The 26500-nt window shown below is 42.1% G+C and overlaps 1 protein-coding gene and 1 non-coding gene across 2 annotated transcripts in view; one reads left to right on the top strand and one right to left on the bottom strand.

The window, feature by feature from the left end:
• Window positions 1–24098, bottom strand: part of LOC138980037 (potassium voltage-gated channel subfamily KQT member 1-like) — a gene marked incomplete at its 5' end in the record, with an annotated part of 32766 nt that extends 8668 nt beyond the window's left edge. The window contains 7 exon segments of the mRNA XM_070352831.1: window positions 6438–6626; window positions 7021–7205; window positions 7814–7924; window positions 13958–14119; window positions 21535–21710; window positions 23241–23367; window positions 24008–24098. Coding sequence (XP_070208932.1) covers window positions 6438–6626; window positions 7021–7205; window positions 7814–7924; window positions 13958–14119; window positions 21535–21710; window positions 23241–23367; window positions 24008–24098 — 1041 coding nt within the window.
• A 512-nt stretch (window positions 24099–24610) lies between these two features.
• Window positions 24611–24684, top strand: Trnah-gug (transfer RNA histidin (anticodon GUG)). The gene has a single exon. It is a non-coding gene; the product is annotated as a tRNA-His (tRNA).
• Window positions 24685–26500: the final 1816 nt, after the last annotated feature.

Raw genomic sequence — 26500 nt, 5'->3', positions numbered from 1 at the left:
ATGACGATAATGATGATACTGTATGATGATGACGATAATGATGATACTGTATGATGATGACGATAATGATGATACTGTATGATGATGACGATAATGATGATACTGTATGATGATGACGATAATGATGATACTGTATGATGATGACGATAATGATGATACTGTATGATGATGATACTGATGGTGCTGTTGAGGATGGTGATGAGTAGGATACTGATTACATAAGCTCCAATATACATCTGCATACACCTTGACAGTACAGAATCAAGAAAATTAAGATATTTTAGTGCACAATGTGAGATTATTATCAGTATGCTGTTGCCAGATGTTGCAACGGAACAGCCAACACGTTTTAAAATGAGGTAAACGTGATCCATTACATGTGAAAATACGTTAGGATGAGACATATTGAAAGCCAAAAAAGAAGAATCTTGAAGGTGCAGTCATACATTGCTCAGATTAAACATGAATCAATCAGATTTAAACTGTAACGATTTTCTTTCCGTAAAGGTCCCATGTTTTGCTCTGAGGTGTAAAAAATAAAGAAGATGCTAGCTTAATTTATAACCCTTAAAATGCCTTGAACAAAAGCTACCATTTTTACCCTCGATATCCTCTGCAAAGAATTTGGAAGGGAATAAACTAAAGCCCTCATGCAATTTCTAAATGGGCTGGGGGAATCTTCAGAATCATCAGGGTTGTGCAAGGCCAATGATTCAAGAAAACTATCGGTAAGAACTGCCAGAAAACTAAACATTATTCTGTGGAAAACTGAATTTCTACTCGGGGTTGGGGATAAAAGAAGACTGAAAAATTCATAAAAATGAAAAAAAATGTAATACAATCACACATAGGTAACCACTTTTGGGAGAGTGGTTGTTTCATCAAAAGTATTTCACGTGTTTCATTTCTAGCAGAAAGAAAAGCCAACAGACCTATGTGGTCCGTTTTTGGCAAAACTATCTAACTGCAGGACCTACACTAATCTTGTTTTGAAAAAGGGGAGTCTACCAACAAAAACAGTCAAAATCCTGTTCCAAAGCACTTGGAATTGTGATGCTAAAACTCAAAGATGATTCAAGTACAGACGAAACACACATATATCATGAAATCAAAATTGTGAATTGGTTTTTTTATGCACACCACTGAACAATCAGATTTCGTTTTTAACTGAGCGAGTGGATGTGCTACAGAGAGAGAGAGAGAGAGAGAGAGAGAGAGAGAGAGAGAGAGAGAGAGAGAGAGAGAGAGAGTAAAACCTGAGTAAAGTGTCATTCTGGTGAAGCAGTACATGATATGAAACGCGGACGTGAATGAGTACATGACAAATAAATGAAGCAGATCGACGAACTTTCAAAGCTGTTCAGTAAATAACTCCAACCGTGGACAGTGGTAAAAGTAACCACCAACCAAAAATTGAGAATGAAAGTCGCTTGTATATTTGAATGCTTGTTATTCTGTCAGGTGCCAGGATTGGTTCCGAATCGCTCTCACTTAATCTGTTACACACGGCGTGTGCATTTAGATAGCTTACTTCCCTTTGTTTATCATATCACAAAACACAATATTTAAAACTTCAACTAGGAATTTAGAATCGACTAGAAAATGCTTCCGTGTACTATCCTCACATGGTTTCTATTAAGAAAAATAATGTAACTTAAAGTTGTAAAATTTGTAGTGTATTGAGAACGTTTCCTAATAACCTGCCTCATAGGTCCGCGTAGTAGTTTTATTATGTTGTAAACGTCAGTTGACTTTAAAAAGAGTTTTTTATATACAAAAAGTATAGTAATTTGACAATTTTGTGAACGTTAGTTTTAATACAAAAAGTCCAACAGGGGTAAGGCCACACAAAAAAAGTTTGTTTACGGAAACATAGGCCAAAAAAAAATAGGATCAGGAGGTCGGGTGTTTTTTTTCTCCCAAAAAACATATTTGTAAGTTATTTTGCCAAAAAACAAAGATTTGTTTTTTCTCCAAATGCCAAAAAAAGTCTAGGGACACGCGAAAAAATAGGGTCGGTCGGGATACCGTAAACAGACTTTTTTTGTGTGGCCTAACAAAAAAATCACAGCATACATCATCTGTTGTTATCAGCATCACAACAAGAATAAGCGAAGACACTGTAAACATCGATGTCCTGGGATAAAAGCACACGTCGTCAAAGCTGGCGAATCAGTGTCATTCGGAGGTTCACATACACAGGTTTGGCTTAGATTAGATCGGAAGGCATTGCAGAACACATCAGAGACAATTAAAAACACTTTCACGTACAAAACACGTACTCAAACTCTGTTTCATTTGACATTTGGAGTTTTTCCTCAAATCTTATATGTCAGAAATGTGTCAAATTTGTCTTTGAAAGAACTTACAACAATACCTCTGCTTTGGTTGTTGGCTTGTTTCTAAACAAATTAATAAGGAAACATTGAGCATTATAATTGAATTGTGCATGTATCTTGAAAAAATGTTGCTCTACTCCAAAAATCGTGGTGGCTTCATGTATTCAACCATAAAGACAATCACACTTAAAAATGAGCATTTTGTTTTTGTAAGAAATCGTAACAACGAGACAACTATATACTACAAACAAAACCTAACATGAAACTAATCTGTCAAATGAAACCAGTTTCAAGTGCCTGCAGTTAAAGGGACACTTCAAAGCTGCAGTCAAGATGTTAAAGGGACAAAAGCGGGTGAAGTGCAGACACAAAGCAAAGCGTGTAGAACGGAGGACGTTCGGGAAAACCCACTTACCAAGTTCGATTCACAAGACTAAGGTAAGGAGGTAGGCAAAAGCAAGAACAAAGAAAATCGTGTTAGTGATAGGGGGGAAATACAAACCAAAATCGCAATTCGCATAAACTCAAACAACAAAACCATTCTCAATGTTATTGTGCAGAAACGCATTCCTAAATATCAAGACTTGGATTTTTATGAAATCTGATTCGGTTGAGCCAAGTAAAATGAAAAGAATTGCGTGTGTTGTTGATGAAGGAACTAAATCATATTGAACCCTTTATTTGTGACCCTCCACCACGAAATGAATCGCATACCCCCCGCGGGTTAGGGGGAGTCCCATATATATTGGTTGGGACGAGAACGAATTTACCCGATGCTCCCCAGCATGTCGTAAGAGGCGACTAACGGATTCTGTTTCTCCTTTTACCCTTGTTAAGTGTTTCTTGTATAGAATATAGTCAATGTTTGTAAAGATTTTGTCAAGCAGTATGTAAGAAATGTTAAGTCCTTTGTACTGGAAACTTGCATTCTCCCAGTAAGGTCATATATTGTACTACGTTGCAAGCCCCTGGAGCAATTTTTTGATTAGTGCTTTTGTGAACAAGAAACAATTAACAAGTGGCTCTATCCCATCTCCCCCCTTTCCCCTATCCCATCTCCCCCCTTTCCCCGTCGCGATATAACCTTGAATGGTTGAAAACGACGTTAAACATCAAATAAAGAAAGAAAGAAAGAAAGAAAGAAAGAAATCGCATGTCACCTCGCGCGGTTCTGCGCTAGGCTTAATATAAGTCCGGGGGGTGTCTGGTAACAGTGTGAGGGTGACCTTAGTCACAGGCTTATAACTCAAAAAGTTGTCGCTCTTTTCTAAAACGGTTTTCACCACTAGATAGAGCATTAAAAACTCGTTAGGAACATGTAAACATATGAAAATCATGCAAAGGTGACATGCGACTCATTCCGTGGTGGAGGGTCACATTTTGTTTTCATCAACAGACACAGCCACCAGCACATTTACTTTGTATCTGGAATAATATGTCCCGAATCAGAAAGCAAAACATCCAAAGCCATGTTTCACTTAAAATTAATGTTGCATATTTACCATTCCAACAACTAAACAAGTCGCGTAAGGCGAAATTACTACATTTAGTCAAGCTGTGGAACTCACAGAATGAAACTGAACGCACTGCATTTTTTCACAATGACCGTAGTCCGCCGCTAGTGCAAAAGGCAGTGAAAGTGACGAGCCTGTTCAGCGCGGTAGCGCTGTGCTGCATAGCACGCTTTACTGTACCTCTCTTCGTTTTAACTTTCTGAGCGTGTTTTTAATCCAAACATATCATATCTATATGTTTTTGGAATCAGGAACCGACAAGGAATAAGATGAAATTGTTTTTAAAACGATTTCGGAAATTTAATTTTAATCATAATTTTTATATTTATAATTGTCAGAGCTTGTTTTTAATCCGAATATAACATAGTTATATGTTTTTGGAATCAGAACATGATGCAGAATAACATAAAAGTAATTTTGGATCGTTTTATAAAAAAAAAAATTATTTACAATTTCAGATTTTTAATGACCAAAGTCGTTAATTAATTTTTAAGCCTCCATGCTGAAATGCAATACCGAAGTCCGGCCTTTGTCGAAGATTGCTTGGGCAAAATTTCAATCAATTTGATTGAAAAATGAGGGTGTGACAGTGCCGCCTCAACTTTTACCAAAAGCCGGATATGACGTCATCAAAGACATTAAATCGAAAAAATGAAAAACAATTTGGGGATTTCATACCCAGGAACTCTCATGTAAAATGTCATAAAGATCGGTCCAGTAGTTTACTCTGAATCGCTCTACACACACGCACAGACACACACACACACACACACACACACACACACACACACACACACACACACAGACACACACAGACACACACACACACACACACACGCACAGACACACACACACACCACGACCCTCGTCTCGATTCCCCCTCTATGTTAAAACATTTAGTCAAAACTTGACTAAATGTAAAAACCAAGAGAAAAAACAACAACTGAGGTCAAATAGAAAACTGAGACAGAAAAGAGACAGAAAAGAAACATTATACCAAAACATGACTTCAAGAAAAAAAATCAAGAATCAAACAAAAAACGGATCCTTACTCAACACAAAACAAAACAAAACAAATTAAAACAAGAATAAATCGATAGTTGTGTCAAAGTTCTTTCGAAAGCTGAATTGCAAGTATTGTTATGAACATGGACGGCTACAGCACATGCGTTCAATTTCCTAACAAAACTAGCTCGAAAGAACAAGGAAACAAAACAAAACAGCGTTATCATTCATAATCATGAAGCTCTCTAACAATCTATTATTAATCATCGATATGCAAACTGTTGTTTTTTTCTGAGCAGAAGGGCAAAACAATCGTAACAAAATAAGTAAAATCAGAATAATACATTTGGTTTATGTCTTGTTGTTTTTAAGTACTCGGTCAACCCCCGTCCCCAAACACAAACCGATTGGAATATGCAATTCAAGTGCACTGCATGACTACAGTTTTCTCATCAAGAAAACGTAAAGAAAGGAAACAAAGAAAGACGTGATTGTGACTGACCAAAACAAGAACACAAGAACAATCAAACAATGTCTACACAGTAAACGGACACCAGCACCTAGCTTTGCCTATATAACGAACACATGAATTTCAGTTTGCTTTTGGGGGTGGGTGGTGTGAGGTGAGATTGGATAGAAAAAAGGAGAGGATTACTTTTGCAGCAAGGGAAGGATGTATGCTTTGTACATAGTGAGTGTGTTGTGTGTGTGTGTGTGTGTGTGTGTGTGTGTGTGTGTGTGTGTGTGTGTGTGTGTGTGTGTGTGTGTGTGTGTGTGTGTGTGTGTGTGTGTGTGTGTGTGTGTGTGTGTGTGTGTGTGTGTCTGTGTGTCTGTGTGTGTCTGTGTGTGTCTGAGTGTGTCTGTGTGGGTGTCTGTGTATGTGACTGTTGAAACATACACTGCCACATATAAAGCTTAAGGGTGTTGCCTAACCAATGCCGACAAATGTTGTCGTCTTCAGTGTTCCGTCCAATTTTATTCAGTGCAACAAAGAAGGACGGAGTGGGGCTGACATTTGAGGCTTAGTCAGTAATTTCCATTTGTGGTGCTTTATTCCCTCATAAAATAAATATTTATAACTTGTCTAACGATTTAGCAAACCAGCACTCTCAAGTTTTACGACAAATGATTCACCATGGTTAGACAACACCTTTGCTTAAATGTTAGTCATGCTCGATATTAAAGATAATACTCTATCTCCATGCATCCTACCAACGTTATGCGTTTATGATTCAAATGGTGCTCATCATTATCATTGAAAACAAATGGAAACTTAAATTGTCAAGCTATAACCTATGAAGCTGCAAAAAAAGCCCCCTCCAAAACACACCTGTGAATTCCAGGTAAAGTAGGACAACAAAACGGAAGGCATTATTTTCGATAGCACGGACGACAAGATTGTTACTGGACGCAGGCAAACCTGTACAAGTGCATGTGCATTCAACAATTCTAGATACGAAATAATCATTTACAGGGTATACAATTATTTCTCGTCTACAGTGATCCAACATGGGTGAGTCCATGACCACTAACATGAGCTCAACCCACTTGTGAATGTGCCATAGGATATAAAATATACCTATCTAAGACATTTGGGACTTCTTCCTCAGAGTTGGAAATGGCGGATCGTCTGTTGTTGTGACGAACGTAGAGCGGAGACTGCGCAGAGTTGTCGTTCTTGAAGGAGTTGCTGTTACAGTTGGAACGGTCACGCCGCCTGGTGGAGAAACGACTGACGAATGAAGTATTGTTCTTCCACGGTCGTTCACTGAAAACAATTAAACCGTAAGTTGATAGAACACAGGGAAGAAATTGCTCTTATTATAGACAACAGTTAGTGAGAGCTATATTATGACCAGTTAATTACAATACTGCAAGGTAACCTCTCACACAAAATGTGATCCTCTGTGCCAGTTATATTGCCGAGGTCATGATCATAGACATGCAGTTGTTTATTTGCTGCCGTTTGCAATATTTTATCTTTTTTTTTTCCTTTTTGGGGGGGGGGATGTTATTGCCTCTGTGGAGGTACCTCCAATTTAAGAACATCTCCTTTTTAAGACCTCATTTTTTAGGATATTTGGTGGTTTTAAAACGGGAATTCCTCTGTATAGCCATCTCTACCTCCCTCTAAATCTTCGTTGAATTATTCACCAACTTACGCGGAAGGACTTGGACACGGGATGAGGTGAGGTTTCCAGGTGGCGACCGACATGGAGTGTTCATCAGCAGCGTAACATCTCCACAGACACTGGATGAGCTCAGCAGCAGGCACTCGACGACGGTTGAGATGCTTTTGTCGCTGCTGCTGCTGCACTTTCAGGGCAAAACCTGAGCCAAGGATACCCTAAAATCCCAAATGAGAGACTGCATGCTAACATTTCAATAAAAAAAAAATTTAAAAAAATTGAAAGGACTGTTGCATTTTGCAAGTCCAACAGTCGAAGATAAATGTTCATCTTTTCAATATTATTTATTTACTATTTATCTTCTTTGACTACTTTAGAGATCGACATTTCTAAATGTTTTCTCTTGTTTTTGTTTTTATCCGTTAAAACATCTATATAAACTAATCATGTACTATTTCTCTGCGTTTTTGAATGCAGAGCGCCGTCGCTTTATGGAATACAATAACAGTTTAACAAACGAATGATGAATATTTCAGTTCCAAAGAACCACAGGTGGTCAAATCCATCTCAAAGAAAACCAGGAACAAAGAAAGGAAGACGAAAAGACATAAATAAATCCGGCCATTCAGTATACCCACAAAGCACCCACCAAAATAGTGTGCAAACCATCAACTATTTTACAAATAGAAGTATTTTCTAAATCAGTTTTAGTCCGCAGGACAATACAGCTTTGTTCCACGGATAATTGAGTAGCTCACTGCTGTTCACATACACGCAGGCATAGACTATTCACACAGACAAACAAACAGACAGACCATGAACTTACCGCTGGCAGAGCAAAGAATGAAATGCCAAGGATGGCTGAAAACGAGGCTATGACCTTTCCACCCCACGTGGTTGGAACTACGTCGCCATATCCCACTGTGCACAGAGTCACCTGAAATTGAAGCACACGTTGCAAAAAAGATTTAAAAAAATGAAACAGAGATGCAAAAATTAAGAATAAAAATTAATGCACACAGACAGAAAGAACAAAATAATTATACGCTCTTTGCAAACCACGTGGCGATTGTCTATCCATACATACTTGGTGTTCTAATGTTATAATGTTCAAACGCAAAACACGTAACTGAATAAAACAAAAGAGAAGGATATGGCCAAATACTGGCATTGCCAAGGAAGAAACAAGGGTCCAAAAAGAAGGCAGTATTTAAAGCTGGTTTATCTGAGTCCCCATTTCATCTCACCAGTACTTAAGGATCTACCGGCATACACGAGGTTGAATACAGCAATTGTTTGCAAACCATTTTTACTCCGTATAAACCCGACCACCACTTACTTCCCCACACTCAGCTCTCCCTGCGCGTTTTGAATCCCAGTTTCATTCCAGTTTTTCAATCCAGCATATGCGAGATTAACCTCGCCAGATTTTAGCAAAACATTTTACAAAGCTTTCTTCACAAAGTGACACCGCCACCACCGCCGCTTCGACCTTCTAAGCTCTCTACCGTTTCCAAGCGCTGTTTCATTCCAATTTTACATCCGGGCATTGTTCCCGGCGGAGGGGTGAAATTTCCTGGGTGACACTTCTCCCAAATTAGTCCCCAAGCCCCGTAAGACTTCTGTCCGGCATCTGTCTGGCCCACAAAGCGAGACAGCCGACCCCCTTCAAGTGAAATGGCTTGAAATCTCCAACACAGGAAGGATCAGGCCTCCTGGGACTGAACGGGTCGACTTCGTATTGTCCGCTGGGTTTGTTTGTTTGTTTGTTTGTTTGTTTGTTTGCTTAACGCCCAGCCGACCACGAAGGGCCATATCAGGGCGGTGCTGCTTTGATATATAACGTGCGCCACACACAAGACAGAAGTCGCAGCACAGGCTTCATGTCTCACCCAGTCACATTATTCTGACACCGGACCAACCAGTCCTAGCACTAACCCCATAATGCCAGACGCCAGGCGGAGCAGCCACTAGATTGCCAATTTTAAAGTCTTAGGTATTGTCCGCTGGGTGCACGCGTGTATTTTGAATATTACAAAGTGAAATATCACAATGGACAAGGAACAGGTGTAAAGACGACCAAAAAATAAAAAATAAAACAATAGTGAAATGGCTTGACATATCCAACAAAAATGACCCAAAATGACGTGTGGGTTAACACTTTGCACAGTGTATCAGTATATTTCGATGTGTAGTATTATTTGATTTGGAATTGTGTACAGGATAATGTATTTATGTATGTGTGTGTGAGGCGCTTAGAACTGGTTTTAGGATTTGCGCCATATCATGGCGACATATCCTGAGTATTATTTATGATCATTATTATAACAACCGGAGGGGAGGGGGTGGGGTGTAGGTATGGCATGACTAAAACTATATGTGACCCTCCACCACGGAATGAGTCGCATGTCACCTTTGCATGATTTTCATATTTTTACATTTTTCTAAAGAGTTTTTTATGCTCTATCCAGTGGTGTTTGAGTTATAAGCCTGTGACTAAGGTGACCCTCACACTGTTACCAGACACTCCCCGGACTTTTATTAAGCCGAGCGCAGAACCGCGCGAGGTGACATGCGACTCATTTCGTGGTGGACGGTCACATATCTCCTGTTTGAGTTGCACGCTAACAATGTCAAGGCATCCAAGCAAAATGCTCGTTACCCCCTTTTCCTTCAGTGCTACCTATAAAGTCAAGGCCCACATACTAAATAACAACTCCCCCCCCCTCCGCCCCCACCCCATCCCCTCTCCTTTTAACGTGCGCCACACACAAGACAGAAGTCGCAGCACAGGCTTCATGTCTCACCCAGTCACATTATTCTGACACCGGACCAACCAGTCCTAGAACTAACCCCATAATGCCAGACGCCAGGCGGAGCAGCCACTAGATTGCCAATTTTAAAGTCTTAGGTATTGTCCGCTGGGTGCACGCGTGTATTTTGAATATTACGAAGTGAAATGTCACAAGGGACAAGGAACAGGTGTAAAGACGAAAAAATAAAAATAAATAAAACAATAGTGAAATGGCTTGACATATCCAACAAAAATGACCCAGTTGAATACAGCAAATGACTTAGGCGAAAGGGTCGATTTTGTACTGTACATGTTCACACACATGCCGCATGTGTCTTGACTCGTATGTATTACATGTGGGTTAACACTTTGCACAGAGTATAAGTATATTTCGATGTGTATTATTATTATTTGATTTGGAATTGTGTACAGAATAATGTATATATGTATGTGTGTGTGTGTGAGGCGCTTAGAACTGGTTTGGGATTTGCGCCATATAATTAATATCCTCAGTATTATTTATTATTATTATGATAAAAACCGGAGGGGAGGGAGGGGGTGGGGTGCAGGTATGGTATGACTAAAACTATATGTGACCCTCCACCACGGAATGAGTCGCATGTCACCTTTGCATGATTTTCATATTTTTACATTTTTCTAAAGAGTTTGTTATGCTCTATCCAGTGGTGAAACCCGTTTTAGAAAAGAGCGAAAACTGTTTGAGTTATAAGCCTGTGACTAAGGTGACCCTCACACTGTTACCAAACACTCCCCGGACTTTTTATTAAGCCTAGCGCAGAACCGCGCGAGGTGACATGCGACTCATTTCGTGGTGGACGGTCACATATCTCCTGTTTGAGTTGCACGCTAACAATGTCAAGGCATCCAAGCAAAATGCTCGTTACCCCCTTTTCCTTCAGTGCTACCTATAAAGTCAAGGCCCACATACTAAATAACAACCCCCCCCCCCCCCGCCCCCACACCATCCCCTCTCCTTTTTCGGGTTCGGCGAAAGGAGGCCACCTCCGTTGAGAATGTGCCTACGCCCCAGTATTATGAAGCAGCTGTGCCGGATTTAAATCTTCCCATTGGGAATCAAACAATGTACTCGTCTCCTGTGACTGAAAGTTTCGAATCAATTGTTGCGTTTGGTACACTCCTCAGACGTTCTAACTCGTTCATATAATGTACTCGCAGCTGTGCCGACGTAAAAACTCCGAAACAAAACGAGTCTCAAGTGACCAAAAAGGTCAATTTCGTAATTCATTTTCTGAATGCAGCACATGCCTGTGGACTTTCCTTGGGAGCGTGTATCTAATACCATGTGTTTTGGGAATCACGTTCACTTTGTCAGGACTTCGAGTGGAATAACTTGACATTTGAAACAGTAGTATGCCCCGCAGCTGAACTGTTTGACTGTGGGTCGATCACACCGTTGATATTTTATTGCATTTACTTTATTATTCCATTGCCCGCAAATTGGGGTCTGATATACACCAGGGATAATCTAACAAGATCATAATCATACATTCATGATCTGCTGTGCAAGCAGTCACGCTTATTCTGTTGTCCAGTGGAATGATTTGGAAGACCCTGTTAAAGTCCGCTAGAGACATTCTAACAGGTGCAAATGCAATAATAATTATAGTGTGCTAATACCACCACTCGCGCCACTTGTGTCTTAGTAATTAGAATGATGTACACATTTGAATCACCAACGTTTTCCGCAGCATAAATGTGACCCTCCACCACGAAATGAGTCGCATGTCACCTCGCGCGGTTCTGCGCTAGGCTTAATATAAGTCCGGGGAGTGTCTGGTAACAGTGTGAGGGTCACCTTAGTCGCAGGCTTATAACTCAAACAGTTTTCGCTCTTTTCTAAAACGGTTTTCACCACTGGATAGAGCATAAAAAACTCTTTGTGAAAATGTAACAATATGAAAATCATGCAAAGGTGACATGCGACTCATTCCGTGGTGGAGGATCACAAATGGTCGAATTTGCATTGCCTATAGCTATTCTGGGATATTCTGACAGGGGCAGGATCTGCAAACAGGTGGGTACACAAATATCGCTATTATTTCATCATAAAGTAAAATCACCTCAAGTCGGAGATATCAGATTCGATTGAAGCTACAATAGTCGAACTCGTTATGTGCCTCTTATATACCTTTTTAACATATCCTGGCTGGTGTTATTTCGACAACAAAGGATTGAAATACACGTCTATTTCCGCGTTCAAGGGTTTAAACGTAAAGATTGAGACACAGAAGAGTTTTCTTCAGTTGCAACGTTTTAATCTTGTCATTTCATGGTACTGTTGAAATAAATTGGGTTATGGGAAACACAGATTGCGAATTAAGTTTCCATGTTGGGCACGTATATTTTTACGTTATGACTTGAGTACGTATTTGCTATTTGTCCGCGTTCAAAACCTTATGCGCTGGGTTTGTACGACTTTGCCCCATTTAAACGTAGTGGACTCTTCCGGGTTTGAGCTGAGCTTTGACGGATTGGATAAAGGTCGAAATGGGCAGCGGAGTTGATTGGGAGGCGCTGGGTAGATTCCCCACAGACGATGACCCTTGCACGCCTCCAGACTTTTGGGGGCCGTAAGAAATGAAAACCGAAGAACACGTACAGGGCCAGGGGTAACAACTCGGGACAGATGCAAGGGACTGTTGAATTTCCTTCAAGCCAGACGTCATATCCGTCCGTGAAAAAGTTGAGACGTCACTGTGTACGTAAGTGTTAGTTAGAGTTCCTTGGAGAATGAGGAATAAATGACCTTGCGGTGATCATCCTTTTGGGGGATGAAATTAAAGTTGCTTGTTCATTTCAATGATTGTTATTCTCTCAGGTGCCAGGAGATTATTCTGTCAGGTGCCAGGAGATTATTCTGTCAGGTGCCAGTAGATTATTCTGTCAGGTGCCAGTAGATTATTCTGTCAGGTGCCAGTAGATTATTCTGTCAGGTGCCATGAGATTATTCTGTCAGGTGCCAGTAGATTATTCTCTCAGGTGCCAGGAGATTATTCTGTCAGGTGTCAGTAGATTATTCTCTCAGGTGTCAGGAGATTATTCTGTCAGGTGCCAGTAGATTATTCTGTCAGGTGTCAGGAGATTATTCTGTCAGGTGCCAGTAGATTATTCTGTCAGGTGCCAGGAGATTATTCTGTCAGGTGCCAGTAGATTATTCTGTCAGGTGCCAGTAGATTATTCTGTCAGGTGCCAGTAGATTATTCTGTCAGGTGCCAGTAGATTATTCTGTCAGGTGCCAGTAGATTATTCTGTCAGGTGCCAGTAGATTATTCTGTCAGGTGCCAGGAGATTATTCTGTCAGGTGCCAGTAGATTATTCTGTCAGGTGCCAGTAGATTATTCTGTCAGGTGCCAGTAGATTATTCTGTCAGGTGCCAGGAGATTATTCTCTCAGGTGTCATGAGAATGGTTCTGCACAACTCTCACCTTCTCTAATACACATGCCGTATGCCTTTAGAGCGCTTCCCGGCTTCCCTGTGTTTATCAGATATCTATGCATTTGTTAAATCTGCATTGATTTTGTTCTCAAACACAACGGAACTCCTTTTCACGCAAATTAGGCATCCTAGCTGCTAAGATGGCACTGGTACAGCGCAGTCTCGGTCGACGGGGTCCAGTCCCCCGAGACACAGTCTTGGTGAAGACTTTTGGGTTTGGTTTTGATGTGTAGGGTAACAGAATAACTGAATGTTTTGATATCGCTTTCCGCTACCTGTTTATGCTTAAACTTAAAGTGAAAACGTAAATGTGCCACCATACCTGACTACTTAACACCACAGTGTCAGGAAATGAGACTGTGATTGTAAACAATCTCAGGAAGCCTGGAGCAATTTCAAATTGCATATTTTAGGTGAATTCTGAAATCTTACTTTCATTTTTGAAACAGCGAAAAAAAAGAAAAGAAAATTCAAACACACAAACAAACGAGAATAAAGAAAAATTATAATCTGCGAGAGCAGACGTTAATTATTGAGATGGCAACCGATATATCACATTGCAGTGTGTTCATATCATTAAGCAGCAACATAGTTACGCTATGCCGCAAGAGAGTTGCACATCGAGCGACAATATGAATCACACACGTAATCCATCAACAGTGTTACTCATCAAAAGACAGTACGAATCATGTACGTACCACTCCCCACCAGAGGGCGTCAGCGAAGTTGCTAAATTTGGGAGGCCCCCCTGACTTTTCCCCGTCTCTGGCAGGCCGCGGTGCGTTCTTCTCAGCCAGGTACACGAAGTAGGAGGAGAAGATGAGGCCCAGTGTTCCTATGTAGAGAGTCGTCACCAGCTCCTGTGCACAGATTGATAGACGGATTATTGTCGCTTTTTGACGCTTGAACCCGTTGGAGGTGGTGGTGGGGTGGGGGGGGGGAGGGGGGGAGGGGGAGGGGGCTAATGTGGGGGTCTTGGGGATGAGAAGGTTCATGCACCGATTCATTGTTGTTTTCTTTCCACGTCGTTCCCACTTGTCCTTTATATATATATGTCGTGCCGAATTCACGTAATTGCCGATTCCGCGTAATGGGCAACATTTTTGCCCATTTCGCGTAATCGGCAAAACGCTGCCCAATACGTGAAATCGGCAGCGTTTTGCCGAAATCGCGTAAACGCCTCTAAAACTTGCCTATTTCGCGAATTCGGCAGCCGATTACGCGGAATCAGCAGCCGATTACGCGTAATGGGCAAGTTGCCCATTACGCGAAATCGGCAATAGTGAGTTGTGTGTGTGTGTGTGTGTGTGTGTGTGTGTGTGTGTGTGTGTGTGTGTGTGTGTGTGTGTGTGTGTGTGTGTGTGTGTGTGTGTGTGTGTGTGTGTGTTGTCGTCGATACTGACCATGACTGTGATAATACTTTTTAGCACGCATGCACACACACACACACACACACACACACACACACACACACACACACACACACACACACACACACACACACACACACACACACACACACACACACACAGTATACTAGTGATGCAAACGAAGCAAACATTTATTTTCGAAACAAAACAACGATAATAAGAAAAGATGAACAAATAGATGAACATGAAGAATTACGCATAATTGTGAAAAAGAACGCTCCTCAACAATACAAGTTAAGCTGCTATTTTCATCTTTCAGTACCACAAACACAGGTTATAGTTTGGCTGACATGCAGTTTGGTAGTAATTTTTATTTGTTTTTACATTTGCTGTTTTTCGGGTGGCAGTGACTGTGGCAAAGAGTGCCACTTTTTCTACAAGCGCATCTCTTGGAGCTGCAGGATGTCTGGCAGGCGCATTTTGCAAACCCCTGACCACCATGGGCGGAATGCTTAGTAGCGATTTTTCTAAAAGAAGAAACGGCTGGGTTTGTATCTTGAAGCTTTAGGAGTTGACAATCTGCCTTCTGTAACTGGTTTCTGGAATAAGCAGTATTGACGACGCCGTGCTTTGTAGCGATCCTATACGCGCCGTGTTCTGTGATTTTAGACACGACTCCGGGGATATTTCTGGCGTCGAGTCGACCCCTGTCAAACTCAGACACTGGAAGTAGGACACAGTCCCCGACGTTTAGGGAGGGTTGTTTGGCACTGCTTGAAGACAGCATTTGAGCGCTACTTTTTTCTTGGCCAAGTGAAGCCTCCGCTCGGCACGCCCTTATCTTCTTCATGTGTTCAGCAACTGTGGGGTCATCAGATGTATGGTCATTCTCTTCTTCTTGAGATCTGGGATCTGCCTGGGAACAATCGGATTGTGCTGATTCCTCATCTCCAGTCTCTAAATCTGCACTGGCAGCCACATCTTCTTTGTCTACTGCCATAACGTCTTGAGCAACGGGTTCTGCCGCCCCTGTCAACTCTGGTATGTCCATGGCTTCGTCTGTAACCCCCTCTGGCCCTGTCATCTCTGGTACGGCCATGGCCTCGTCATCAACTTCCTCGGCCCCTGTCATCTCTCGTATGGCAGATTCCAGCTCTTCCTCTGTCGTCAGCACGTCTGCAACTTCTTTAGGCAGAAAGGTCTTCTGCAGACCCAATCTCGGTTTATCCCCAAACAACACCTCGTATGGAGTTTTGTTCTGCAGATTTCTGTGTGGGGATGAATTCTTTTGTAGCTGGACAAAGCGGAGCCCTTCAGACCAGTTATTGGTGCCGTTGTCGATGGTCCACGCTAACAGCATTTGCTTCACATCTGCGTTCGATCGCTCTACTGAACCCTGGCTCTGGGGATGTCGAGCCCGCCCATGTACAATGCGAAGGTTTTGCCACATGTTTTTGAGTTCGTCAACCACTGAAGCAACAAATTCTCGACCATTGTCGCTTTGGAGGATACACGGAGCGCCAATCATTGTGAAAATGTCAATTAAGTTGTATGCAACTTCTGCCGCTCTTTTGCTTTTCAGCGGTCGTAGGACCAGGAATTTTGTGAAATGGTCCTGGTAATTAAGAATGTGCACGAAGCCGCCGTCAGGGGATGACTCCATGTTGATAAGGTCCACCTGACCTCTGTCGCAGAAAGACTTTGACCTGACAGGTTTCACAACCAGGCCTTTGCTTGGATTTGCCTTTTTTCGTTGGCAGGTTTCACAGGCCGACACAAAACAGTTAATCATTTTACCGGAAATGTTCGCGTACTTATCTTGGATAATTGTTTTGGTTTTTTTCTCGCCTCCGTGCCCAGTGTTGACATGTGCCTCAAGCAGGACGTCGCATAGCTCATTTTGGGTGACGATGTACTGGGGAGTTTCTTGTTGCGTTTTCCGTATCTGCACAATGTCATTATAATTAATTTCAGTTGCATTTACGAACGCGAACACTTACACATTTGTACGTGTGTGTGTGTGTGTGTGTGTGTGTGTGTGTGTGTGTGTGTGTGTGTGTGTGTGTGTGTGTGTGTGTGTGTGTGTGCAGCGTGTGTTTGTGTGTGTGTATTTGTGTGTGTGTGTGTGTGTGTGTGTGTGTGTGTGTGTGTGTGTGAGTAAGAGAGATCAACACAAAATGACACATTAACAAACACGTCACTCAAGCAAACTTCGATTGTCAATGCAAAATGAACACACGTTTCGAACAAGCTCAAGCACGTAAAAAGTTGAGAGAAAAAAACATTTTCGTGAATTGAGAGAGAGAGAGAGAGAGAGAGAGAGAGAGACAGAGACAGAGAGACAGAGACAGAGAGAGAGACAGAGAGAGAGACAGAGACAGAGAGAGACAGACAAAGACAAAGACAGAGAGATACACAGAGAGGGACACAGAGAGGGACACAGAGAGGGACACAGAGAGGGACACAGAGAGGGACACATAGAGGGACACAGAGAGAGACAGAGAGAGAGAGAGCTCTTACTTTGATCACTTTCTTCATCCCAGCAACTTCAACCAGATCAAACTTCTCCTTAATGTAGTAAACGTTTCTGTTCTTTCGATCTCCATCGCCGGACAAGACATTCACCACGTACCGGTAGTCGTCTGCGTTGGGCAATGTGTACTTGGAAAACTGTTCATTTTTCATTTTTTCATCAAAACGCGCACGATGCTGGCCGTCCATGCTGACTGTTCCTCTGCTATCAGCAAAATGAAAGCTTAAACTAAAAATTTCAATTTGGTATTGTTTGTGAGTTTCAATCACTAAGGCCCCTTGTTTGATTGATCATACGGGCACACGAGAACAAGTATTTCCTGAGGATATGCTCACAAACCGTTCACTCTGTGTGTGGCTCGTGTTCTTTTCTGTTATACTGTCATTGACACTGTTAGAGAGAGAGAGAGAGAAAGCGAGAGAGAGAGAGAGAGAGAGAGAGAGAGAGAGAGAAGAGAGAGAGAGAGAGAGAGAGAGAGAGAGAGAGAGAGAGAGAGAGAGAGAGAGAGAGATCGACCACACACACACACACACACACACACACACACACACACACACACACACACACACACACACACACACACACACACACGTACGCACGCACACACGCACACACGCACACTTAACTTGCTATTGCCGATTTCGCGTAATGGGCAACTTGCCCATTACGCGTAGTTGCCCATTACGCGTAATCGGCTGCTGATTCCGCGTAATCGGCTGCCGAATTCGCGAAATAGGCAAGTTTTAGAGGCGTTTACGCGATTTCGGCAAAACGCTGCCGATTTCACGTATTGGGCAGCGTTTTGCCGATTACGCGAAATGGGCAAAAATGTTGCCCATTACGCGGAATCGGCAATTACGTGAATTCGGCACGACATATATATATCAACTATAAGTCGATTGATTCGATTGCACTGGCTTCAACATTTGACAATCTTCAAAAAGTTGGCCGTTGTAACATTAACACATATATTTATCTACTATATATATATCTACTATTTACACTTAAAGGCCAACATCAGTAGGCTACGCGGCAGATGTAGCTCTAGTTTCTCATGCTGGCAACACTAAATTTAGCTCTGTGGCCTATTATAACAAGGTAGAAGGTGTCTCAAATCACAAATCGTTTTACAGTCGATATTATGGGAGATCCTGATCTATTTCAAAGATCCATTACAATTCAATCACCTTTGGGTCTAGAATCACCCCCTCCCCCCTCATAGGAAGTATTAAACAGAGGACCTGAAACTATTGGCGAACATGTTTAGATCCCTAAAAATTGATACATTTTTCGATATCAGAAAATATGAAACTCTGACATGAAGTACTTTTACAAACAGTAATAGAGAAATGTCTTAGGGAAAAGGGGATTCAAAAATGGGCATGCATTCAAAGGTACGGTTTAAAAAAAAAGAGCTGCAATCGTAAATGCCCTTCTGTTATAAAAAATGTCAAAATCTGAGACCTGTAGACTTTAGGAAGAAATGGAGGTGTAACATAGAATTGCACATGCAGACATTTTGATGACAAAGCCTGAGGGAATTAGGCTGTAACGCGAGTAAAAAAAAGACAGTTTTAAAGCAAAGGGTCCGAAGAAAAAGTGAAGTGCTAATGATTTCTTTATTTTAAGATTTTTATAAATCAGAGAAATCTAGGTGGTGTTATTTCTATAGACGGGGGTGTGACTCACAGATCATGAAGACCAAAATGTGCGAAAAATGGGATCTCAGAAAGGGAAAAAAAATGTCTACGAGAACAAACATCTTGGAACAGAAGGGTCCCACAAAGATATTTCGCAACATCAAACTGTCTGCAAGTGTTATAAAGACAAACTTTAAGTAACAAATTATAATGTCTTACAAAGGAATAATAGCCCCGAAAAAGGAGAGTGCCATATACCAGGATTGTTCCCTGCATTCAAATCGTTGCTGATGACATATTATCAAAATTCATGCGGTCGACCCGAATATCGATCTTCCTGGCGCTAAAAATGCTGGCAAATTTGTGACTGCATAAATATTGAAAAAGGCCCATATGTCAGCTAGGGCGGGGAAAATGACACCCGCGGGGCACGAAACACAACATTATCACCCTTTCCTAGCGACACAAATCCTGAGCAGCCGCAAAACAGGATACGGCAGGAAGAGTCCCACAGTGCATATGTGACCCTCCACCACGGAATGAGTCGCATGTCACCATTGCATGATTTTCATATTTTTCCATTTTCCTAAAGAGTTTTTTATGCTCTATCCAGTAGTGAAACCCGTTTTAGAAAAGAGCGAAAACTGTTTGAGTTATAAGCCTGTGACTAAGGTGACCCTCACACTGTTACCAGACACTCCCCGGACTTATATTAAGCCTAGCGCAGAACCGCGCGAGGTGACATGCGACTCATTTCGTGGTGGAGGGTCACAATTATGAGATTTACAACGACAAAAGTGGATGGCTGTTGGTGTTATTTACGGTCGACAGGTTGATGTTTCAATGCCTACCCCCTTTCACCCACGTCACAACAGCCGTGCCTACCCTTACCTTTGCCGTGCAAAACAACCCTGACACAGAAACAAATCCATAACACAAAGTGTAAAAGAGTAAATTGTACATGGCTGTTAGTGTAGTTTACAGTTGACATCTTGATTTTTACGTTCTCATCCACATTCATGAATCCACCACTGCGATCACCTCTCCCAGTGCGCATCCTTTGAGACAGTTAGTAATTGTTTGCAGGGAACGTTACTGGATTTTTATTTTTTTTCTTCAGAATACTATGCAGACATTCGTTGTACACTTTACATTCAGGATGCACACTATGATCTATCGTAAAGTCACTCATCAGATCATCATATATCAAATCCTTGTTGATTCAGGAACTGCTTATTAAAACGCATGTTTGATCTGTACGTTCAGGGTCGAATAGCTGCATAAGTACAGATGGCAAGTTGGTCTGAAAACGCAAGAAAGCGCATTTGTACTTCGGGGTAAATTCACAGACTTTCGGCTGCATAACAAAGGACGAAACCAAACTTCTGTGAGAGCTAACTCATAATCTTGAAAATAATTGTCACTTGTTCTATCACCCCTAGAGTCTGTTATTTCCCTTCTTCCATACATATGTGACCCTCCACCACGGAATGAGTCCGCATGTCACCATTGCATGATTTTCATATTTTTACATTTTCCTAAAGAGTTTTTTATGCTCTATCCAGTAATAAAAACCGTTTTAGAAAAGAGCGAAAACTGTTTGAGTTATAAGCCTGTGACTAAGGTGACCCTCACACTGTTACCAGACACTCCCCGGACTTATATTAAGCCTAGCGCAGAACCGCGCGAGGTGACATGCGACTCATTTCGTGGTGGAGGGTCACATATGTACAGAAATAGGAGCACAGCATCTCCTGTCCATTGATAGAACGGGTGGGTCAGGGACTAATTTGCCTAATCTTTCATCGTATGTTTTCTTCTTCTGTACTTTATAGGGCAGTTGACATGTCTGTGTGCCCAGGCGACAGATCCGGGCACACATGCATCATCTCTTCCCTCCAGTTGTATCAGGCCTGAAAGTGGCGAGTATTTTACTCGCCATGGCGAGTAGAAACATGTAAATGGTGAGTATTAATGTTAATTTACTCGCCAGATGCGAGTAAAGTTGCTGAAACAAATGGTTGGTTTGGCGAGTAAAATTTGCTCTCTGGCTAGTAAATTATGAGAAGTACTAGCCAAAGGCCAGTGCCCCATTTTGTGAACTTTCAGCGCTGCTTTGTATTTGTCTCTGTCGCTTTCTTTATCTCAACACGCTTAAGCACAGTACTCTAAGATCAGAGGCCTCGCGCACGGACAAGAGCCCAGCAGTTTACAACTGCATCCTCGCCTGTTCATGTCGACCATAAGGTGGATCTGGAAGAAGCCTCTTCACTGCACCCCCCCCCCCCTCCCTCCCTCTATGTACTTCCATCTCTCTCTCGTTTTTGTAACTGTCAACCTAACAGTTTGCAAGAGCGTTCTTGCCTGTCCATCCAAAGTTTCAGCTCCCGCAACTATTCACGTATTTTACTGCGCAAAGACGACGCAGCCGAACAGACGTCAGGCATCTACGTTTCTCTTGTCAATGCAAACCATCTCAAAGTTTTAATTGGCTCCTTTTCTCCCATCCCTCCTCCAATCTCTCTCTCTCTCTCCCTCTCTCTATCTCTGCTCTCTCTCTCTCTCTCTCTCTCTCTCTCTCTCTCTCTCTCTCTCTCTCTCTCTCTCTCTCTCTCTCTCCCCTTCTTTCCTACTCAAGGAGAGTTTGCAAAATTGTGCATGTGCCTAAAACCTCGACCAAGATGTCATACAAATCAATCAGTCAATCAATGTGTCTATCTTAATTGTTTCACCTGTCGATGTGCCCAGACGACGGAGCCCAGGAGTTTCCAGGTGCCCCCTCGCCTGTCCATGCGAACCATACGCAGGATCTGGAAGAAGCGGAGTCCACTGATGACGGAGGTAGCGAACCGTTCCTGAGTGCTTCCCACGATCAGGGTCGTCACGCTTGCTGCGATCAGTACCATGTCTGCAATGATGGGGGTAAACATTTGAATTCAACAACATTGTATTTATATTCACACACATGGTAACACACCCCTATACAAAAGATGGGTCACAACAAACTGACAAGTATCACAGATGCTCACTTAGTATTCGTTAGTTTTGCTTACAGGGATGCATGCGATTGAACAACCGTGAACGTGTAAGCTTCTTCAATACTTTATCAACGTCAGCACAATTAAAAGAAAACACAAGAAAAAACATTGTAAACCAACAACTAGCTCAACAAGGAACTTAGTCGATAAATATCGACAGGGGGCCGACTAATGGTTTAAATGTGAAATGTGTGTATAATAATGGGTGTGGGTCTGAAATGAAGTTAGGTAGTAGTTAACATTTGTTTTGAATAATTATTGGTATTTTGACAATGTGGGTAGCATGGAAATGTAAGCATTTGAATGTAAGTCTTAGGTACCATTGTACCCAGGAAGAGAGACGAGAGATAGGAGTAGGTTGCAATAGCTTGTGTGGTCTTTGAGTTTTGTTTTTGGAAAGACATTGTTAAAGAAAAAGAAGACAAGTACAGTAATGCAATATTTATTGTGAAACCCAACGATTGTACAAAGAACATGTGAGGCAACATTATGTCTATGATGGTGTGAAGAAAATTAGTTATGATTTATATTATTATTATTTAGACTTGAGACTGAATAGCAAAAGGCGAAGTGTATGTTTTGTGGTGTGAATTGAAACAAAATGAAAAGTGTAAATATCTGGGAAATTGTGGTTAAAAGACTTCGTTATTTCTTGATTGTTATTTACTATTATATTGAAGTGAATAGCAAAACGCTGTATTTGAAAACAGCATGGGATTTATATATATATTTTTGTATCAGGTAATGCCCTAGTTTATACAAATTGTAGCAAAGTCGATTAACTTTACTATGTACGATGTTTGCTTGCAAATTACAACACAAACGCGAAAAACTGTGGTAGACACAGACGACATTTGGTAGCACTGACTGCCAGCTTCACGGTAATGCGTACCCGTAGCGCGGCTCTGCTTGGGTGGGAATGTTCTGATCAAAACACAATGTGTTACTCCATACCCCCCGCCCTCCATGGAACTTCTTGACCCCAACAAATTGGGGGGGGGGGGAGTTTGCCCAGTCTGTAGAAGCGCTGGCTTTAAAACCGGTTGTTACTACCCCCAAGTTCGGCGTGGGATGTGTGTCCCAGAGTCAACTTTGTGCAGGCTCTCCTCGGTGTCCGAACACCCCCGTGTGCACGCATGCGCACGATAAAAAATCTCAGCGAAAGCCTCAGGCCTTGGAAACACGAATACATGCATGCAAAAATATGAAGCTCGGATGTCCGTTCTACCAACAGCCAATAAAGTAACCATTTCAGCACTGACCCAAGACGACCCAACCCGGTCCCTAGCCCATTTCAGGTCTCCTCTAGCAGCCGGCAGCCAGCTGTCTACATCCCCCCCCCCCACACACACACATTTACCTACCTCCGGCACTCCCCCCCCCCCTAAACCTCAACTCACCTATTACACAAAGAGGCCTTCTGAGAAACTTGAGCCTGCCTGCAAGCCCTTGGTACCTGGACCGACACCCGGCTGACCAGATTCTGATGATGAATTCCGTGACCACCCACACCAGCATGACCACTTCCTGCAACACGGTGTTGTCGTCGTCGCAGTTAGTGATGTTTATCCAATCATTGTCGTCGTCATTATCGTCATCATCAAATCCATCGTCATTATCCTCTTCCTCCTCTTCATCGTCGTCGTCAATGTCATCATCATCATTAACATCATCATCATCATCATTGGTCCCTCATAGCCATATCGGTTGAAGCACATCATCATCCTCACCATCATCACCACTACCATCATCATCATCACGATCACCACCATCACCATCATCATCATCATCATCATCATCATCATCATCATCATCATCATCATCATCATCATCATCATCATCATCATCATCATCATCATCACCACCATCATCATCGTCGACGAAGCAGTGGGAATTGAATTTGACAAGTCGGTCTGCCTTCGCGAGATTTTGAACTCGACATCAAACATTTGAAGCAGGAGTCATCCCCTCTTCTGGCAGTTCCAGTTAAAAAAAAAAAAAAAAAAGATCATGCACTGCTGATGTCAAAGCCCTAAATCCGGTCAATGTTTTGTTTAAGATGTAGTCTTACCGAAATTATATTGACTAAGTAATGAAACAAAATGAATCGAAAAGGAACATAAATTGCAGTAAAATAGTGTACCGAAGATGGCTGTACCGCACTTACAAGATACAAGGCATATTCACAGAGTATGCTCTCGAACTCGGTGATGGAAGAAAGGACGCTCAAAGTCAAACTGCCCACCACCATCACAAATCTGCAACAGAAGAACAGAACATTGTTTTTCAATTATTTGTTCAATAAAAAGAAAATTAAAATGATACAATCTGTTATCAGTCCATGTGCGGTTTATAATACGTTCCACGCTGAAAAGAAAAGTTGGGAACATACACAATGTGAAGAAATAATGACGTTTGATTGGGGAAGACAGTAAGGCAGACAGACAGGCAGACAGACAGACAGACAGACAGACAGACAGACAGACAGACAGACAGACAGACAGACAGGCAGGCAGACAGACACACAGACAGGCAGGCAGACAGACCGACCGACAGACCGACCGACCGACCGACCGACCGACCGACCGACCGACCGACAGACAGACAGACAGACAGACAGACAGACAGACAGACAGATAGACAGACAGACAGAAAAATAAACAAAACAAGAGCACCCAACGAGCAAACAATATTCCATTAAAAGAAAAGGGGTCGTTCTATAAAGCTGATTATTTTGTTCCGCTTTTTCTGACTAATAAGTTTAGTCACCGGCCCCCGTAGCGCAGTGGTTAGCGCATCGGGCTGTGGGCCGGGAGGTCGTGGGTTCGAATCCCATCAGGGTCATGTGGGTTTTTCGGGCTACGGTCGGCTCCTACCCAGAGTGGAAGTGCTATGGTTCCTATGGGAAGGCTGGAATCACACAGCCGAGTGTCATTCACTTAACGAATGCGACTTTGAGGGTGCTCAGGTTCTGTTTACCTGACCAACACCGCAGGTGCGGCAGTTCTCGGGCCTGGTTGACACCAGGATATATTATGACAGTAAGCGTAGAGTGCTGCCCTGTCACGTAGTCTCAAACCAAAATTGGAAATCCATAGCATCATCATTATAATCATCCTCATCTCATTAATCATCCAAAATTATAAATTGTCCTTGCTCTTGTGGCCCTTCATGCCCGGAGCTCTCATGGTGACCTTGGTCTCAGTGTTCCTGTTCCATCCTTCCCTGAATAGTACTTCTGCTGTCAGTCTTCAACGTGTGACTTTCTGGGGGGTCGACGGAGGGACGTGGTGGCGGTCTGCTCTCTGGAGGGGACCCTCACTCAGTCTGGCTCCGCGACTTAGCAGTCAATGTCGTTAGTAGGGGGCATAGTAGGTAGTGGGCTGCGTCCGTTAGCTCGGGACAGACCCACTACTGAACACCGTCGAAGTGACTCAGCAGAAGTGCAGTGTCATCTTCCGAGGGTAGCCTACCGCAACGACCCGACATCCCTCCCTGGAGCGTCTGTAAAATCGACAAGTCTGGCAGCGGAACGAAATTCAGATGTGGATGGAGCAGCGAGTGCAGGGACGGGGCGGCGTGAGAGCACACCGGGACAAGGAACAGGTGTAAGGGGGGAAAAAAAATTATAAAAAAATTAAAAAAAAAAAAAAAAATTTAAAAAAAAAAAAAAATAAGTTTAGTCCTTTTGATGCCTGTGATGTATGTTATTGGAAAATATAATGATATCTCAGGATTGCAATCGTTGACACTCAAGCGAATAAATGATACAAAGCACACACAAAATCAATAAATATTGTCTTCCTGTGTTGTTGTTTTCACATTTAGTCAAGTTTTGACTAAATGTTTTAACATAGAGGGGGGAATCGAGACGAGGGTCGTGGTGTATGTGTGTGTGTGTGTGTGTGTGTGTGTGTGTGTGTGTGTGTGTGTGTGTGTGTGTGTGTGTGTGTGTGTGTGTGTGTGTGTCTGTGCGTGCGTGTGTGTAGAGCGATTCAGAGTAAACTACTGAACCGATCTTTATGAAATTTTACATGAGAGTTCCTGGGTATGATATCCCCGGACATTGTTTTTTTGTTGTTGTGGATAAACGTCTTTGATGACGTCATATCCGGCATTTTGTAAAAGTTGAGGCGGCACTGTCACACTCTCATTTTTCAATCAAATTGATTGAAATTTTGGCCAAGCAATCTTCAACGAAGGCCGGACTTTGGTATTGCATTTCAGCTTGGAGGCTTAAAAATCAATTAATAACTTTGGTCATTAAAAATCTGAAAATTGTAAGTAAAATTATTTTTTTTATAAAACGATCCAAAATTACATTTATCGTATTTTTCATCATTTTCTGATTCCAAAAACATATAAGTATGTTATATTTGGATTAAAAACAAGCTCTGAAAATTAAAAATATAAAAATTATGATTAAAATTTAATTTCCGAAATCGATTTAAAAACAATTTCATCTTAATCCTTGTCCGTTCTTGATTCCAAAAACATATAGATATGATATGTTTCGATTAAAAACACGTTCAGAAAGTTAAAAAGAATAGAGTAATAGAAAAGCGTGCTACCGCGCTTTTCTGGATTGTTAATGTCACTGCCTTTGCCACGAGCGGTGGACAGGTCTTGCGGAAAAAATGCAATGCGTTCAGTTTCATTC

Source organism: Littorina saxatilis, linkage group LG11 (assembly GCF_037325665.1).
Source record: "Littorina saxatilis isolate snail1 linkage group LG11, US_GU_Lsax_2.0, whole genome shotgun sequence".
Taxonomy (NCBI): Eukaryota; Metazoa; Mollusca; class Gastropoda; order Littorinimorpha; family Littorinidae; genus Littorina; species Littorina saxatilis.
The sequence above is the reverse complement of the archived record's forward strand: the minus strand, read 5'-3'. Positions and strand labels throughout refer to the sequence as shown.